We start from the raw sequence: 19,988 nt of genomic DNA, 5'->3' as shown, positions 1-19,988 counted from the left end.
CGGGAGCTGCTAACATGCAGCTTCCCTTGACCAAAAGCAATTCTCCTTCCTTTATTGAAGCGAGACAAGGTTTTCCTCCTCTTGCTTCAATGAAGCAAACCAGGGTTTACTATCACAGGGTGGAAGCCATGCTCCCGCACTGTCATAGCAAATGGAAATGTCCCGGGGAAACACACCCCGGCACATTGCAGGAGCAGGCCCTGGGGGTTGGTGGTCCCTACGGCCATCAAGCGCTCCAGGAGGGGGACCGCACGACCCCCTCCCTCTATTTTCAAAGCCCTAGGAAGGAGGTGGTCCCCGAGGCATCAGGGGCCTGTGAGGCCCACCATGCATATTTAATTAAATCCCCGGAGGGTGCCGATCCCCGGGACTTAGGGATGCCTCAAAGCTCATCGAACAATTACAAAACATTCCCCGGAGAGGTCGTGATCCCCTGGACTGTGGAAGGTCCGTGTGCACCTAATTTACATGGGAGGTGGCGGTCCCCACTCCTGCGGAGGCCCCGCAAGCCCCCGAAATATAATTATAGGAATGCCCTCGGAACATGGTCCACCCGGGGGCTCATTTAAATGAAGGGGTCAGACTCGGATCAATTTTTTTACCTTTTTTTACCATCTGGATTCACGCACCCAGCGCGCATTCTGACTTTATTTTTACTAAAAAAATAATAATTTTTAGGCCTGCGGATCCTTGTAGGACCGCTGTGAGCAGGAGTAGGGGGTGAGGATGTTTTTACTCTGCCCCCTTTTCTTCTCTTTTCTTCTTTTTTTGACTGTTTTCTTGTAACTCGGTTCTGCCGAGTCACAAGATGGCTGCCAAAACTTCCTGGTTTAGAGTGTTGGCAGCCAATCACAGTGAAGCTTGTGGTCGTGACAGCCAATCACAGTCAAGCGCGTGGTCGGGAGGGTGCGCGAACCCACCGCTGCCCAAGATATCGAAACTTTTATTTTTTTTAATTTCTCAGCAATTACTGAACAGATTTACACCGTTTAAAATCAAGCACTACCTTTTTGACAAGTTTGGTGTCATTCCATTCAGAGGTTCGAGCTGCAGCCTTGCCTAAAGTTTCCCATGGGGAAATTATTTTTTCACTTTTATTTTTTTAATTTCTCAGCAACTACTGAACGAATTTACACCATTTAAAAAAGGTCGCTTTCTGAACCAAGCTCTACCTTTTTGCCAAATTTGGTGCAATTCCATTCAGCAGTTCGGGCTGTAGCCTGTAATAAAATTTCCTATGGGAATTAACATTGAGAAAACATTTTTTAGGACCCACTTTTTTCTCAGCCCCCACTTAAAAAATCACCCTCAAACTTTCAGGATTGGAGCTAACCTGGATAGACCTTTTTTTTTTAAAATTTCGCGAAGATTCGTCAAACGATGCCAAAGTTATTAGCAAATCAAAATAGGCTTTTCTTATGGAAACTAGGTTCTAATTATAACTACCTACTTGCGACCGCCAGTAGGTAATATATATACCACATTTTATATATCGGAAATCAGACTCTCTGCTAACCTGATACTTTGTATTCGGAATACTACTTCTAATAAACCACATCATCCAGAAAGGCAGAGACACGAGAAAGGAGAGTAGCAGTAATCTGCTTTAATCGGCTAAATTTATTTGAAGTCATAATCCTCGTACCCTTCCTTACAAAATTAGATTATTTTCTGGAATTTATCATTGTTGAAACAGATTGAAACTAAGTCTTCTGTAATGAGTAGAACAGTAAGATTGAGTGTACAGTTTTTCATTCACATTATGGCAAGCTTGAAAAATAAATGGTCCATTTATCGACGATAAGCTAAGTCCTTCTGGGTGGTCTACGTTCAATCTACAACTTTACCAATGGATAAAAGAGAGGTTTGTTGGTGCATATAATGCAGCGGGATATGTGCTGGGAACAGGGAATAACAATGAGGATGGCCGGATACCAGTAAAATATTGGAGGGCCTGCATACTTATACCGCCTGTTAACATGGCTTGGTGGCCAGATTACTTTTCTAACATTGCATTCCTTAACATAGTAACTGTACCAAATGGAATGTCACATATAAAATTACTGTACACCTCGGAGGTGACATAATAAACCCTAAACTGCACACTTTGTACCAAATGCGATGTATCTGCATACACATTATGATTAAGTAAGCAAAACAAATAACATGCAGTGAGTACCAAGCCACACTAATATCAAACTTACTCTCAGCATAGGGCCATTCTGGAAAACATGAGGTTCATCACAAACCACGCAATATTCATTCAACACAGGTATCCGCTGCTCAGCAAACTTGATAGTCTAAGAAAAAAACACAAATAAATAAAAGTATGACACAAATTATAAATGATAGCCTAGTCAGCAGTTGCGCCTTCTTGCACTGTTTTTCCTACCTGAACTAGGAAGCCAAGTTCTCGTACTGGAATGCATTTTGCACCATAATTTGGCTAGAAGAAAACACAATAGGAACATCATTAACAGTGATTAGTTGCGATTACTTGGAAGTGAGGACAGAAGTACTGTCTACTGCATGCCTGACATTTGGTTTTTTTCACGTTATTCGTTTTCACTTAAATACAGTCACAATTACACCCGGTGAAGGTTTCAGTAGGAGCTGTAAAAAAATAACATTAAATTAGTGGATGTACTCCTCTGCTTTGGTTTGGACCAAATTATAAAAACACATTTATTTCCAAAATCTCAGCTCAAGAACCGAACACCTTTACTTGTCAAATAAATGACATCAGGAATAAAATCACCAAACACATTCAACAAAGGAACCTCCGCTCTAAAGGAGCATCTCGCCTAAAAATCCCACCAGACAAGAAAAAAACCATGGGTGGCACATCCTTCTCAGTTCAAGGAGCCAAACTATGGAACTCTTTACCCCCTAACTTAAGGTCCACCAACAACCACCTTATCTTCAGAAAACTTCTCCAAATTTGGCTCTTCCTCACATAAGCACCATACGCAAACAGACATTTACAGCATAACCCTCTGTATATAAGCATTTGTTTTTCACTATAGATATGTACCTATCTTTGTGTATTACTTTGTATAAACATGTAAAAAAAATTATGTTGTTGAGAGAAAAAACTATAATAATAAATAAATAAAAATCATCTTTGGTCTACATGTACTTACTTTGATTGTGCATCTATGTACTTTCCAGGTACCTGGATCTGTGTGTCTGTTACTTTTCTCCTGAAAAAGCATATCCAATGCACTACCCTATTTCTCATCCTGTGCATCTTATCAATATCTTTAATCTACATATACTTACCTCCTTTATGTATTTATATACTTTCAATGTACTTATGGATCTATATATTTATCACTTTCTTCTAATTTAGCATTTCCAATGGATTACCCTATTTCTCAGCCTATACTTCGCTCAATATATCGTCTATCCCAACTTTCTGACTCATCTCAAACTTCTTTCTACTACTCTTTCCAATGCACTACCCTATCTCTCATCCTATACATCTATCAATATATCCTCTACATCCACTCTCTCATTTATCCCAAACCCAAACACTACTATGATCGCCAAAATAACCCTTTCTAGACTCTCTCTTACTCTACCCCTCCTTGCGTCATCTGACACCTCTTTTTACTATACCGATCCCCTAAAACAAACCTTTCCAAACTCTTCCCTCTGGTCCCCCCCCAACTCCTTTTTACTCATCCAAAAGCCTCCTCCTACTGCTCAGTCCAAAAAAATATGTATAATAAAAAAAAATTCTTCACTCTTTTATCTCTCCACTATCCTTTTCAATCGAGATTAACAGACTAACATGTTCACTTCTCAAATTCCATATTCAACTATACTAATTCACCACTAATCCTTTATTGGGTTCCAGAGTAGCCTGCTACTCGCCAATAAAGAGTCTCAACACCCCATCAGGGTTACAAGTGCTATATAAATGCAAACCTTTTTCCTTTTCTCCCCCTTCCCAACCCTTCTCAATCCAAATAACTGACTAACATATCCACCACTAATATTACTCTCATGTTCAACACTAATCCTGATGGGTTCCAGAGTAGTGTGCTACTTGCGCTTCAAAACCCCATCAGGGGTAGCAAGCGCTATATAAATACAAACCTCTTTCCCTCTTCTATCCTGCCACCTACCCTTCTCTACCTAAATAACATTTCCACTACTCAAATTACTTCATATTTTACTATACTAATTTTCAACACTAATCCTTTATGGGTTCCAGAGTGACGTGCTACTCGCCAGAAAAGCGCATCAACACCCATCAGGGTTAACAAGTGCTATATGAATGCAAACCTTTCTTCCCCTTTTATCCCTCCGCTATCCTTCTCACTCCAAATAATCTGACTAAATATCCACCACTGAAATTACTTCATATTTCACCATATTAATTCATCACTAATCCTTTATGGGCTTCCTGCATAGCGTGCGTCAACAAGCGCTATATAAATACAAACCTTTTTCCTCCTCTATCCTTCTGCTATCATTCCAAATCCAAATAACTGAATAACCTATCCACCACTTAAAATGTACTTGCATGTTTCAATATACTAATTTAACACTAATCCTCTATGGGTCCCGGAGTAGCGTGCTACTCGCCAGAAAAAGCGCTTTGACGCCTCGTCAGGGGTAGTAAAAGCTATGTAAATGCAATTACAATACAATACAATACAATACAATATAGAACAGAAAGAAATATGTTGTGATGAAGACTAATTCTCATTGAAAATCTCTCAAACGGATTCCAAAAGCACAACTAAATAGATAGCCTACGTCTTCAACACATAAGAACAGAAACCAAAAAATCCCCAAATCCATTACCCAAGTGTAAATGATAATAGTTCTCAATCTTAACTTTCCTTGTGTAGTCCTGATAACATGGATGCCATCTGAATTACTGGACACGCGGGCAAAGCGTCATGATGAGCAAATAATGGCCATCTTAAACCACCATTGCACTTCGAGTAGACAAAACCAATTCCATTAACTCATCTGTGGAGATGATGCAACCAAATCCCTGACAGGACTGGGTCCAATGGTTTTCCTTGGCCGTGCTTCTTTACTCTGTCTCATGAGCATTAATCCCAGGCCATTTAAGGAGGAATCTATGGTTGAAAGATGTCTTACACTTACAACCTAACCTGAAGGAAACTGCTCCAGTTTCATGACACTGATCAGAATGAGTTCCCAATCGTAGACCACATATGCATTAATAGCACCACCTCGTCCATACATATCATGCACACCCATCTCAGGCCTACGACTTGTATTGGCCAGAATGCCCTACCTGCTCTTCCCTCTTCTCTGCCTTCATTTTACAGGCCTGAGTAACAGGGATTCTGAACTTGGAAGTGGAGATGATGCCACCAACCACCACCCTCTACAAAGAGCTACTCTTCTGGAAACTCAGTGCTGTATGTTCCCTCAAAATATGTTTTCCCGACTACGGTCCAACTTTAAGATCTGCATTTACCGACACAGAGTTTGCGGTCCCTTATTAGCAATTGGCATCTATTGCCTGTATTGTTATCAGTTTTGGCCTCCTCTAAGCCCAAACTACAGAGGTTCTCCTCTAGTTACCTCCTGCGTCCTTGATGCATATCAATGGTAGACGCTTGCTCCCATCAGGTTGTGAGTCCTTCCACACTTCTAGTTGTGTTGTGGTCAGAGAAGAGACGGCAAACTCCCTCAAAAGTGCCTCATATCTCTCTTTTTGGCAGAGCACAAGTAGGGGAAGACGTAGGAGGGCAAAGTGGCATTTAATGTGGCACAGGTCTCCAAGGGTGAATTTGCGCAGAGATATATTATAACTTGAGGTAGGTGGCTCAACCTGCTGACTGCCCAGCTTTGCACCAATCAGAGGGACACGATGTGTTACATGTGAACATGTGGCAGCGAATTACAAAAGTATTGTAATGGAGAACAGAGACACTGTTCTGAATTACTTAAAGCTTATACTGCGAATCTGAGAATTAGATGAAACACTAATAGTATGCATCCGATAAAATGCATTGCTGGACCGTTGGGGGTGCACTAACTGCAGAGTTCAGAGGCCAAGACAACAGATCGCATCTTCCAGCATTCTTCATTCCTTCCTAACAAGTAAGGTGCTTCTATTAAGCAGGGCTAAAGGCTCCGCTTGTCATTGAGCATTCAAGCCCTCGAGAGCCAAAGGTGCCTTTGTTAATAAGCAGAGCCAGAGAGTCACTGTGTTCACTACAAAGTGCTGTGTTCACAGCCAGCAGAACAGGATATTAACCGTTCTTGGAACTCTCTGCAGCGCTGTGTCTGCTTGCTTTGGCGTTGGCGTCGGTGTTTGTTACTCTGCCAAGCAGACATCCTTGATCCAGTGCAGGGCATGCAAAGTAAACACTGCCTCTGCCCTTTTTACACCTCTTAGTCTAGCCACTAAAAGGCAGATCACTGACAACCGAGCATGTTCACTTTTTAAACAAAATATTGGATTATTAAACGGCTAAAATTGGCTGGAGCCTAGGTCTTTGGGCAGTGCAGTGAAGGGATAATTAGTTCTTGTGTGTTTTGCGTTCCTATGCAGCCGAAATGCTAGGCATCGAGAATTTCTTTATCCTTTACAATACCAACCCTCAATGATGCTGAAGAGAAATGACAGCAGCAAAAATGTCTTCTGAAGATAAAAAAACACATTGTCATATTCAATTCTGATTAAAAAGTGAGGCAGTGTAAAGCTGGCGACAGTGGGGCAAGCATTTCGTATATCCTAGGTGTAAGCTTCTGCAGGGATACTCTCACATAGGTCAATTTTTAGGGCTACCACATTGGGTTCATTCGGTCACCATTAGGACCTTCAACAGTAGTTTCCCATCGTTCTGCTTGCCTGGGTATTCTGGCTGAAGTGTTTCTCTTTCCCGGCTAAGTGGCCTGACCAGCTAAGACAGGAACAGAGGGAGGAAGTTGTGAGTGTTGAGATTGAACCTAGCTGGTGATTTTTAAAGCTCTAGGCAGTGATTTCACCAGCGGTGCGCGGGTCAGTTCTGGCTCCTCTGTGGTGACAGAGAAGAGCATGCCTCATTTAACCGCCATGTTTGTGCAAGTGGCAGAAGTAGTAAGGGACTCCAGAAGTGAGACTGTTCAGATTTGATGTTACTCATCAATCATTGAGGAGGGAGAAGGAAATTTTTGTGATCCATCCAGTTTCCTTGAAATATAGTCTTCTAAATCAGTTGTGAGGGGGGGAAAGGATCACTTGTCCTGCTAACCTGGATTTTACAGGTAGGTGGGATGTCCCTTGGTAAAAAACCCTCATGCACGTGAGTAGATGTTATTCTAGTCACGGTATATCTTGGTACTCCGCTATATTACTCTCGTGTCTGCATAATCATAGGGTTAGTAGGTATGCAGCCTCCGCCTGGAGGTAGTAACCCAAGGTTAAAAGCAGTAGTGTCCAGTGATAAGTGGTGATTGTGAGATTAAAATAACTCGGACAGCCAGATTACGATATTTATTGTTCTGGATTCGAGTTAAGTAGTGAAAATTTATAGTGAACATGCGTAAAGAGAATTATTAAGGTTCTCACGCTATCAATTTTCAAGGGTTTAAAAGGTCGACATGTTTCAGCCCTGTTCACCTAAAGAGGTCAGTGGGCTTTCTTCAGGACCGTGTGAGAAGTGAATTGTAAAGCAACGTACTAGTCCTTTACACCTTTGAGGTCAATATTGTGCCTCTGCACTGTTATTACGTGCTTCCTCAGGTACCAGGGAGTCACTAGGAGGGGGGCCCTTTTCTGTCGGTCAACGTCTCCTGCGCCGCTTGTGCTGACTCTGCCGTCCATCCACCGGGTTCAGGACGGCAGAGTCAGCACAAGTGGCGCGGGAGACGTGGAGCGACAGAAAAGGGCCACCCTCCTAGTGAAGGAGGCCTTTAGTGTAAGTGAAAAGTTAGATCGTTGTAAGGGTGGAAAATTAATTTTGCATTGTCAATAAAACTCCTCAATTCACCACGAGTGGGCACCAGTGCCAACATGGTATGGTGGACGAATGTCCTCAGTCCCCCATCTCCTACTCAGCTCAACGTTTTACTCTAAGGCTCCTAATTATTGTTAAACGCACAAGATGATGGATGGAATGTTGCACAATGGCAAAACATTCACCCAAAGTCACAGATCTGGGTTTAATCCACCGTTATTTTGCTCATCAAGCCACCCCAGTTCAGAAATGGCCATATGCAAATAAGTCTTGGCCCTGTGCCTCATGGGAACAGTCCAGCCCGAACTGCCAAGCCATGTCTTCCTTGGACCGGAATAAAGCATCCTAGGACCGGTTTCTGGCTATCAGCCGTCTTCAGCCAGGATAGCTTGACTCCAGTGGCGTAGTGAGCACGGGACCCACGTCTGGGCATACCCTTCCCACATAGGGTGAACAGCAAAACGGACAAGATGATGGACGGAATGTTGCACAATGGTTGTCTGGTTGAGTATATTTAATGCTGCATGTGACTTCCTAAATTTAGATTCAACTGGACAATATTTTCTTGATCTGCTTAGTTGATTTGAATTGCGGTATGCCATGGCCTGCATCACAATTAAACCCTGCATGGATTAAGCCTTTAGCGCGGCAAAAAACACATAATAATGTATTTGTACCTTGGGGAGACTTAGCTAGTTATTTTTCGTTCCATATGTGTTAGCTACGAATAAGCTGTCATTAAAATGTGAAGCCCAAATATATTGCATTACCACAAAATCCAAACACATAAGCTTTGTATCCCACTAGTCTTGGATGGCCCCTATCAAAATTATCGTTTTTGTAGGTGCAAGTGAGATGTCGACCCATTGATGTAAAAACCTCATCGATAACAGAAAGGTAACAGTTGTGTAATTGTAGTCCACAACTAACTGCGACAAGCCTCCCCTTTAGCACCCAGTTGCCAAGGCATAAGAATACAAGTATCGCTGACCTGAGAAGATGGGCCATAAATACCTCCACCACCTTCGTAAGCACCTGAAGGGCTGAGAGGAGGCCAAAGGAGAAGGCAGCAAACCGGAGTTGCTCTGAACCCATCATGGCATGAAGAAAGTAGCTGTATGACTGCAGCATGGGTACATGACAATATGCGTCCTACAAGTCTAAGCACACCATCCAGTTTCTCTGGATCTCGGATGGAAAAAACCCTCTGCCAGGGCCAACATCTTTAGCTTGTCCTTTCAAAGAAAAGCGCTCAACAGGAGAATGTTCAAAATTGGCCTGAGTCCTCTGTCATTTTTGGCACAAAAAAATAGATCCTTGCCGTAACATACTCTGTCGTTTTCTACCTCTGGGCCTTTTCTATGGTTCTTTTGGGAAGTGGAGACTGAACTTCCTGTGACAGCATGGAGGCATGATCTGATGAAGTCAAACCCGAAACAGGTGGCGCATGAGAGGGGTCCATTATAAAGAGAAAGGCAAAATCATACTTAACGATTTTTAGCAGCCACTGGTCTGAAGTTACAGCATACCAGCTGAGATGGAAAAAACGAATTCCCATGGAACAGGAAATCAAAACAGCTTAGTCACAGCTGAAGCAGGGGAGGTCAAGAAAGAGGAATGCTTCCGTAGAGACTACCACTACCCCTCTTTATCCCCTAAAGTTATTGCTGGCTATTGTGTGGGTTGCGTAGGCTTCCTCTGGTGATAGGTGAACCCCAAAGAGTATCCTCTGAATTCATTGTATCGCTGACGGACCTGATGGACCAGTGAGAGGAGGCATATAAAGTGGGCTGTAGCCCTGCTGTCTTTGTAGCACTCCAGCATATATTCAGCCGTTTCACAAGAAACCTCAACCCATCAAATGGCATATATATATATAAGGAATGCATGCACGTCACCAGAAAAGCCTCTAGAAGGCCTCCAGGTATGATGCTTGATGACAGCACCGGCATCCATGGAGCGACAGTCATTGTGTCCAGGTCCCTCAGTACATATGTACATGCGCCTGTCTGTCTTGGTTTGTCTAAGCACAGGTGTTCCTGAATTTGTCAGGGATGAAAAGCAATATCATACTAGGCAAATCTCGCTCAGCATGAGTATCTGTTTTAGATTGCATAAGGCATTCAGAGTCTTCAGTACCAAACTGGGGGAGGTAAAAGCCCCTTTGCCAAATACATCAATGTGCTTCAACTGTCCGCAGGTGCAGTGGGGAACGCACAGATTCACTTTGTTTGTTGAAGCCTGAACCACCATGGTCTCTGTAGTCGGGTGATGGGTGAAGAAGACTGGGGTCTCTGCGGCAGGTCTATGGTGCCTGTTTCTAACAAAGCCTTGCTAAAAGACGGCAAGGGCTCTAAAGTAGCAGACCCAGGCTGCAAGAGTTCAGTCAGTAGATTTGCCTTGGTCTCTATGGCAAGCAACAGGAGATCCAAAACCTCTGCTGCGCTGAAGACTACTACCAAAAAGGAAGCACTCTCCTCAGCGGGGCACAACAATGAAGAGGCCATTCTGTCCCAAAGGGGGTTTTAAGACCACTGGCATTTTGTAGTAAGTATAAGTCAGCACATGTTAATGAGTGGGAAGTAAATCGTCCATCTCCTTGTCAACATTCTCATCACGTGGATCATCTTTAAGTCCTTGATTCTGAACTGAACAAGGCATCCAGCCCACAACAGTACAGGCATCATGGAAGAGGCTTGGGTTCATCCAAAGTTGGAGGAAGTGCCTTGGTGATCTCCTAATGCGACACAGACCTGGAGAAAGACACTGTTGGCTCAGGGTAAGAGATAGGCATGGGTGTCAGATATGGTATAGGCCCCACTGGAATCCGAACGACAAGGCCTGAGGCGCACTGTCATAATATTATTTATTATTTTTTATGTATGAACACCATACCATTCTTTCTGAGAGCCCCATGGACCTGTTAGCAGTCAAAGGCAATCCAAGAATTGTAGAAGAACTATGTTAACCAACAGACGAGTTGTCATAAGCTGAAAACTAGTCTAAAAAGTGGGTCTTTCAGCTTTTATGAAATCTGCTTGAATAAGTTTGCTCAGAGCTATATGAGCAGCAGAGTCCAAAGGTTTTCCCTGAGCAGTGAAAAAAAGAGACTGCTTGACCATGTTCTTTCATGGTTTGGTGGGCAGATAGTTTATACAATGTTATGGTAGAGTGTAAAAACCATTCAAGCCACTAAGACCATTTCAACACTTTCATTTGAGATGCTCCAGGCCCAGGAATGTGGAGAAAGGAACAAATATACAAAACAAATTTAGTAGCAATCTCGAACCCAACTTGCTTGCACTCATCACTCAAAAAACTTTGAAGTTTAGAAGCTGATCTTGGAGTTTTTTATAACTGCGTTTTCAAAAATTGACCCCTCATTTCTTAGAGGAGTATTGTGGAGCTTCAGAAAGGTGGATATAAATGTAAACAAGTGATTCGCAGAAGAACTTGGGTCAGATTATCGTTTTCACAAGATCTGACAGAAATGTTTTGTCTGAAATAAATACATTTTGGGAGAGAATGTGGCCCAACGGCTAGGGCGTCGACCTGGAAGTTGGGGAATTGGGTTCGAGTCTCGGCAGGGACGCTCAACATTCTGTGATTCTGGGCAAATCACTTAATCTCCCCGTGCCTAACAAAAATGAATGTATCCTTCTGTAACGTAACTAGTGCTCATGTAAAGCACTCTGATACCTTCGGGTGTAGTTCGTGCTATATAAAACTCTACAAAAAAAAAATATATATATTTTACTAAAATACTGCCCTATTGGACTTAAAAACAGGACATCTGTAAATAATGGGAGGATGTTTTCATAAATAATATAATAATATTTAGGAGTCAACCAGGTTGATAGCACTTAGTGTCTTGGCTTTGCAGACAATTATTGTTTTTTTGCACGTTTACAAATGCATCTAAATAGGAAAATCTCAATTTCAGGGGAGTTCAGAAGGATTTATTTGACACTTGTTTTGAGCCGTATTGATAAAACACAAGTGAATCTATCTAGTATTTGATACCAGCGGTTAACTGACAGTAAATCCCCTTTAAAAACATAATTATTGGATTGAAATCCCGCGAGCAATCAGCACAATAAAAATGAAGATGCAGGACGCTTGAATTTCCCATGACCTTTCAGATGATCTGTTCTTTGGACCATAGTAAAACATGGAGATGGTGCTTGCCAAACCTAATCCTACCTAGTCTTCTCATATTCAGGAAGAATTGGTGATGGGATTAAGATCAGGGCTTGCATAGGGTGATGGTAGTTCCTCTTCCATGTGATTGTGGAAGAAAATCTGAAAATATTTAATAGTTGACACCGCCTATGAACGGCATTTGATTGAGGCATAATCCTTCATAAAAAGAAATATTTTTAAAGTATAGCAAACTAAAATGTCTGAACAAGAAAGAAAATAAACTGAGTCATGAAGAAAATCTATGGAAGCAATAGTCCCATTTTGTTCTGACGTGGAGAAAGAAATGCAGAGGTATAGGCAAAGTGGTGCAAAATAATGTAAGTGGGTGTGAATTAGCTGCCAGAGCATCTACGTTTCTGATTTGAGATTAGATAGATAACACATATAGCATACAGCTATGTAAACCAGCAGTAGGCCCTAAGGAGAAAATAAATACACTATGACAGCAGCAATGACTAATTTTAAATGTTTAAGTGATGTTTCTTGTGTGAATGAGCAGGGTAAAAAATATATTCATGAATTGAGAATTATCTCCATCTTCTACACTTATAGAGGTAAGTAAGAATGAGGACATCGCACCTAGACCTCATATGTAGTTTGCAGCTTTTGGATTAAGTTGTGCTGTCAGAATTACTAAACAATCTTCAGCTTGAACAGATCCAAGGGAAAGGTTTGTCTAGAAAAGAAGGTGGAAGTATAGACTGGATAGAGTTATTCAATGGGTAAAAAATAACATGGGATAAAAATGTACAAGTCAAAAATTCTAGTATATCAACACAAAACACCACGATGTATACTCTACCTGCATTATTCAATAATAAATTACCTACTTAAAACTATCAAATAACCAAACATGGAAAGGACTGAATGCGTCTGCACACTGATAATGGTCAATATTTTCTTTCTAAAGAATTTCCTAAATAAAATTGGCAGTATTCAGACCTAAAAACACAGTTCTTAGCTCATTGATAAAGATATGTTAAACAGGATTTTCTGTCCATTCACAGACCACATTCAATCCTTTTATACAGTCTTTCACATTCAGGCCTCCATTAAACCTATGTTGTCTAATAAAAGAGTTTTAAAAATTCAAGATACGCACAGCAGTTTGCGATGATGAGGATGGAGTTAAGATGCCAATTAACCCTGAGGTAAGAGAGAGCCTTCTGCCCTCTGTGATGGGTTCCTTCAAGAGTTCACCTTTAGATGATGTGGGGACACTAGAGTAAGACTTGAGTAACTTGTGGTTCTTAAGTCCATCTAATTCTTCCATTCTAAGATTATTGGAATAAGAACGGTTCAAAGGTTTATGGGGCTTCAAGGTGCTATTGTGCTCACATCTAGGGTCCCCAGAGCATGATCTTGTCAGGAGTTTATGTGGCTTTAAAGTGATGCAGTCTTCTTGTTTAACAGATGCAGAACAAGGGCGGCTCAAGAGCTTGTGCTGCTTTAAAGTCATTGCCTCTTCAACCCTTGGGTCACTTGACAAAGAACGTCCAAAGCTTCTGTGAGACTTAGTGGAACAACCATCTTCAGTCTTTACTGTGCTAGAACAAGTCCTTCTGAGCAGCTTGTGAGTTTTGGAGATGCCCTCATCTTCGGTTTTCAACTTGGATTTATTTTTACCACATCCAGGTGGTGGATAACTTGGCGACCTTAAAAAGCATGGACACAATTCAAAGACAAAGTGAAAACTAAAACAAACCATCCTGTTAATACATTGTTACACATTAACACAGTAGATTTCTTTAAGATAATATAATGTTAATTAGCCTATTACATACAAATATTACTGAAAATGAAAAGTATTTAATTTCATGTACACAATTAGGAAGATTAGGAAATAGACTACTTACTTTCTTGGCACAGATTATTGCAATATGTATGATGTCATGCCAGTTTCCCCTCCACTCTCGGTATGTCCATTGTGAAAGTTGGTCTTTGACCTATCTGTGTCAGCATTAACAAAGTGGCTATGGTTCAATGGAACACATGCAGCAGGGCAACTTCTATATACATTTTATTTTTGGTTGAAGACCTGCCAATAAATCCTTACTCAATGTGGTATTTCAGTGTCTAATTTGTGGGATTAAGCCCAGTTATATTTATCCAAAAACATAAATAAACGTTCCCTACTAAACCCAGTACGTGGAATGAAAACATGTTTTTCATGTTGATTTATAACTATGTGCCTCACCCAAACAGTGATTCAATCCTACATCCTACAACTAGAGCATTCAGTGGAAATAGAAAACAAAACAGTAATGTCTGTCTGCAGAAAGAGGCCAGGTTATGTTCAATTGTACAATAATTCTCCCTCCAAGTACATATAACACATCAATTTATATTCCCCAAAGAAATCACAAAACTGCATTTCCATCATGACAAGTGCACAAATAGTTTGAAGGTAGGGGTCCTATTTAGATATGTTTTAAAGATCTAATAAGTTACTGATGTCATTGCAGGTTAGGATGGAAATAGCATTATTAAAAAAAATTGTAGTTTGGTATTAGAAGTACACACATTTATTTTCCCCAGCTATTTTTCAAGAGCATGCTTAGTAGAGCACCGTTTATTGAGGGTGGGCTTTAAAGCCCTCCAACTGTCATAGTGGATTTCTAGGCAGTCTAAATCACATCACAAAATACACGTTTTATAACAATATAACAAGGATGTGGCATAAGAAGTTTGGGACCGAATATGGATAGGTATTATTGCATATAAAGATGCAATGTCGCACATGATTGATGAGATCACCATAAGGCCTGCCCAGGTTTCTTAAGTCCATTTTTCCATGAATTTCCATCTCTAAATCCCAGTAGTAATAATGTCAAGATGCTTTACGAAAACCATTGCATTAAACCTATTCATTCACAGTGATATATTTGATTTCTGTCCACAGAGTGCAATAGAGAATGTTGGTTTTCCTTTCCTTACACCAAAGAACTAGAATGCTAGAACAGAGATATTTTCTCCTAGTGGAATGTCAGCACCGGCATTAAACAGTTTGAATATATTAAAGGGTTCATGTGACTTACTCTTATCTTAATTGTATGCTAATTATAATGCACATGGCCAATTTAGGACGTGCAAAAATCACTCAATACCAAAAGACACTATAATTCACAAATCCATACCACGCAACAGCACAGCCGCTGCACGATACACCACTCAACAAGACACCATCCCACATGTCACTCCGCACAATCTAATATTAACCTAATTTCACACCATACTACATGACACCTCAGTACGAATTCTTACCAAACCATGTACAGATCCAACCACACTACACACTATTAAACCACAGCACAGCAAACTAGATCACACGTTTGATAATACAACTTGCTTGTCAACACATTGTCCTCATTACACTGTACCACCAAGAGGAGTTATGAGAAGTCCTCTGTTGGGATATAATACTCCTGTTGTTCCCAAACCATATGTCGGAGACCTAATTATAACTAAAACCAATGTTGGTCATTTGTGATATACTAAAATTGGTTGCATCACTTCTTACATTTGTGAATGTATACAGCTTAGCAGAAGTAGTTGGTAAGGTCTAGCACGCTGGTTTGGGCATGAAGGAGGCTGTGAGTAGTGCTAAAGTCTAGATTAATTTAAGGAATATTTAGGATATGCATCCCACACAACCTAAGAGACAAGCTGGCAATCATGGTATATTAATCACAAGATATGATGTCAATAGGTGAAACAAAGACAGTAAAGTGCCCCAAAATTCTCTGTATTTCTGAAAGCTGTTCAAATGTAGGGCAATGCACTCAAAGCACCCCATGACTGGCAGTTTTCTGTTTGGATATACTACAAATGTATATATTCATATTTAAAAAATATTCCCCGCCGTCAGAAACATAGCTGCTGGCCACTGGTGACATCGTAATATGGCAGGTGGTCAGGAGACCCCCGCAGTATGGCATGGTATAGGCCTTAAGTCTCTTTGACCTCTGGCCTTAGATACTCTTCCTAGTCCTATCCTAAAAGTAAGGACCATGACTTCTTCATTGACAAAGATTTTTCTCTTAGAAACAAGATCAACACCATATTTTCCTTTTTACATCAATGTTATCTACAGTGAAAGACATTGTTTACTTATTCCTTTTGGGTAGAAAACAGTGGTGGTTGGGGCATATATCTTGTAGGCCAACTGTTTATAAATGTATTTTATTTGAGACTAGTCATTATCCCTTGCTAAATAAATTACAACACAGTATATTGGCCCATCTGGCAAGGAAGCTTACAAAATTCAACCTAATCTCAAAAGACAAAAGGACAGGACTAGTGTCATGTTTCTTGGCGAGTAGCATTTTAAATGCTATGTACTGTCCACTAGGCTTCCCGTCAGCAGGTCCTAGATTTGTTACGGAAAGGTTACGTCCTTTCTAACAGTCCAAATATCTTTAATTGAGTGGTCTATCCCTACTGCAATAACCACACTTCAGGCATGCTAGTCTAGGGGAAGATTTCTTCTGGTCTTGTCGCCACGCTCTAGAACTGTATTACTGTTAGCTTCACAAAATCATTAACCATCTTACCTCCTGAAAGGTTCCTAAATCCCAGCGTTTCTTCCAAATCACACTTATGTTATTTCTCATCTGGTATGTTTTAGACCGTGGCCTCCAATTATTCTAGCTCCAAGAACCAAATGGTAACTGTGCAGTGCATAAATTCATTTTCTTGAACATTTTCCTTCTTTATATGAAAGTTTCTTGATCTGAGTGCATCACAAGGAATTAGATAATCTGGACTAGCTATATGACCAAGATGTCTCAAGTAGGTTTTTAATAGTCTAGCTCTCAATGATCCATATGTAACAGTTTGATCATTATCTCACGTTACCACAAAAAAAGGCATCCATGTGCTATGTCAACCACTGGATAATAAGAGTTTCCACAGGAGAGATATGGTAAACTGCAGCCTTCCTTATTCTTAGATGAAAGACTTAATGAAAAACTTTCATATTTTAAACCGATGATTTTCAGTCTTCACACCCTCGGGGTGAACTTGTATGAGTCAACAATTCCTGGAAAAAGTTAGCATTTATAAATACCTTAGTAAGCAGTGAGGGATACGAAGAAATGCCATAAGGCTTGAAACCTTTGCATTTTAAACCATTGACAGGGGGGGGAATGATCAATTTGTTCTTTTTGATCACAAGAAGACACTAGGGCACTAGGGAAAGACATTATTACTGTTGCACCATGGTCGCCTAAATGTAGGAAATAATTAACAAAAATCACATAATATACACTTGATTTAAACATAATTGAGAGGCAGACTAGGGGGGAGTTTATTCAAACTTAGTGCTAAAGAACTGCCCACAGTAGGCTGGTTGGCATTTCATTTTTTCAAGACTTACCTAGAAACAGCACTATGCAATGTAATAATTGATAGTGAACCAATATAGAATGTAAACTTGACCGAGGTGACACAATGCAGTTCCCTACTCCTAGGATTACATACAACTACAAAAATCACAGTCTATGCAATCATAATATGCACTTCTATTACCTGCGCAATGTAGAAAAGATGTGCAGAGGAGATTTCACTTTCTTGTCAGTTATTTTCTTGTGCGGACAATTAATTTTTTCTTTACTTTGTTTCCATTGTTGTGTTACAAATGTCTGCATAATCCTGCAAATTAAAACACATCTTGGTTAATCTTCTTTGGTCAGTACAACAAGTGTTCGGCACAAAACTACCACACTGTTGGCCCCGTGGTCTATGAGGAGAAAACTAGGCAGCCATTTAGTTGTGCTTCACAATCCTAGCAAACTGTATTCCCAAATTATTTGGAAAAAGTGATCTATGTATATTCTATGAGTAAGGAACTTAATGATGTATAATGTACCAACATAGCATCTAGGATGTCTTTAATGCACAGGGTAACCTCAGAAATAGCATAAGTCTGGCAAGTAAGTAATCCTCTTACATTAAAGCTCAAACTGGTAAACCTCCTAGAAGGCTGGCAGAAGAGATGAGAATATAGCTGTCTAAGAGGAATCTTGCACCGTTGTTGCAAACTATTAGGTGAGACTTTCCTGTGGAATTACGTCATTTTTGACATTTCTTCCATAATGAAAATAATCATCCTAACAAAATCAGGTTGGCGAAATTATGGAGAAATATCTAAATGACGGATTACCTTTCCCAAGAAAACAGTATAGTTTTATGGAAAAGGTATATGTCCATTTAACAAAAGGTTCAATGCAGTTTTAGAAGGAGGGGCGGCATTAGGGGTAGAAAGAAAGTGGCTAAGAGAAACGAAAGAAGGAAGCGGGAGAGGAGTATAGGTGTAAGGAAGAAACTAGTTACTTACCTGTACACTATAGTGCTCCAGTATTGTCTTTCATAGATTCATATGCTTGTATCTTCCCCGTCGTCAAGGTGAGAGTCTCACGGTAATAGAATGACCAAAGCAGTACCATAGAGAAGAAAAACTGCATAGAAAACCCCATAGGGAATGAATTATTTGGTAACCAGACCTCCTTATTGTTTGGTCCAAAACTCAGCCAATCAGCAGCAAGCCCTGACATCACACTCCCCAGCAGAACTCTCCTACCTCAGATTTCCAGCCCCAAGTGAGAGAAATGGATATACCCAGAGGTAAAAGTTTCTACCTGAGAAACGGGGAGGTGGGCGGGCGCATGTGATTTTATGAAAGATAATACTGGAGGACTATAGTGTACAGGTAAGTAACTAGTTTATTCTCCGTTATTGAATCTTTCATAAATTCACATGCTTGTATCAGAGTAGCAAGTAGTACCAAAAAATCTTAGCGTTTCCAGGATAGAACCTAAGAACTCTGGTCCTGCTCCTAAACATTGTGATGTCATAACTATTAGACACAATCCACGATAAATGAATAATCTCTGTAAACTTTGAAAATTAGAACATAATTCATATATAACGTCAGTAAATTAGTGCAGAAATGAAACATTGTTCATCAATTTGTATATTCTTGTACTTATTCATATGTATATTCATGTATATATACACCTATGCCTACTTATATCAATAAATAATTGAATAGAAAAAATACCTTATTGAAAAAGACACCGAAGGACAGCTTGCCCCACTGCTGTGTCCTCTTTCCAAGCAGTATCTAGACAGTAATGTCTAGTAAAGGAGTGGATGCTCTTCCAGGTCGCTGTTCTGCAGATGTCTGGCAGCGACACTCCTGCAAACAGGGCCATTGAAGTTGCCATCTTTCTTGTCGAATGCGCTTGAACTTTGGAGCGCAGTGGTTTCTCAGCCTTTTCATGACATTTGACAATAGCTGATGTAATCCATCTTGAAATGCTTGATGGATAAAGGCAGTCCTTTTCTCTGTCCCTCAAAGGCTATAAATAGCTGTTTTGACTTTCTCAAAGGTTTTGTCCTGTCAATATAGAATTGTAAACATCTTTTGATGTCTAGCGAGTGCAGGGCCCTCTCTGCCTCTGTTGAAGGATTTCCAAAGAAAGTAAGTAATATTACTGGCTCATTGAGATGAAAAATTTGTAGGGACCTTAGGGATGAATTTAGGATTCGTCCTTAGTATCACTTTGTCCTGCCGAAACTGAAGAAAGGGTTCTGCTATTGAGAAAGCTTGTATTTCGCTAACCCTCCTCGCAGATGCGAGGGCCAAAAGCAATGCTGTCTTCCATGATATAAATTGCAGGTCATAAGCTGAGACAATACTGTATTGAGAAGCCAAGGGATCGGAGGGCGTTGGATCGGAGGAAACACCCTGAAGAGCCCTTTGATGAATTCTTTGATCACTCTAGTGTGACCAGAGCGAAGGCTGATTTGGGGCTCTCCTATATCTTGAAATTGCTGCCAGTG

General features: G+C 40.6%; 1 protein-coding gene across 1 annotated transcript in view; it reads right to left on the bottom strand.

The window, feature by feature from the left end:
• The window catches only part of PARP8 (poly(ADP-ribose) polymerase family member 8), a 759,201-nt gene that overhangs the window by 280,292 nt on the left and 458,921 nt on the right, over positions 1-19,988 (bottom strand). The window contains exons 11-14 of the mRNA XM_078675052.1: positions 17,673-17,795; positions 13,246-13,798; positions 2,393-2,446; positions 2,205-2,300 (exon numbers count right to left, since the gene is read on the bottom strand). Of these exons, the coding sequence (XP_078531178.1) occupies positions 2,205-2,300; positions 2,393-2,446; positions 13,246-13,798; positions 17,673-17,795 (826 nt within the window). The remainder of the gene's footprint in view (positions 1-2,204; positions 2,301-2,392; positions 2,447-13,245; positions 13,799-17,672; positions 17,796-19,988) is intronic.

Source organism: Lissotriton helveticus, chromosome 2_1, assembly GCF_964261635.1.
Source record: "Lissotriton helveticus chromosome 2_1, aLisHel1.1, whole genome shotgun sequence".
In the NCBI taxonomy this organism is placed as follows: domain Eukaryota; kingdom Metazoa; phylum Chordata; class Amphibia; order Caudata; family Salamandridae; genus Lissotriton; species Lissotriton helveticus.
Note: the sequence above shows the minus strand (reverse complement) of the source record. Positions and strands in the feature narration are given on the sequence as shown.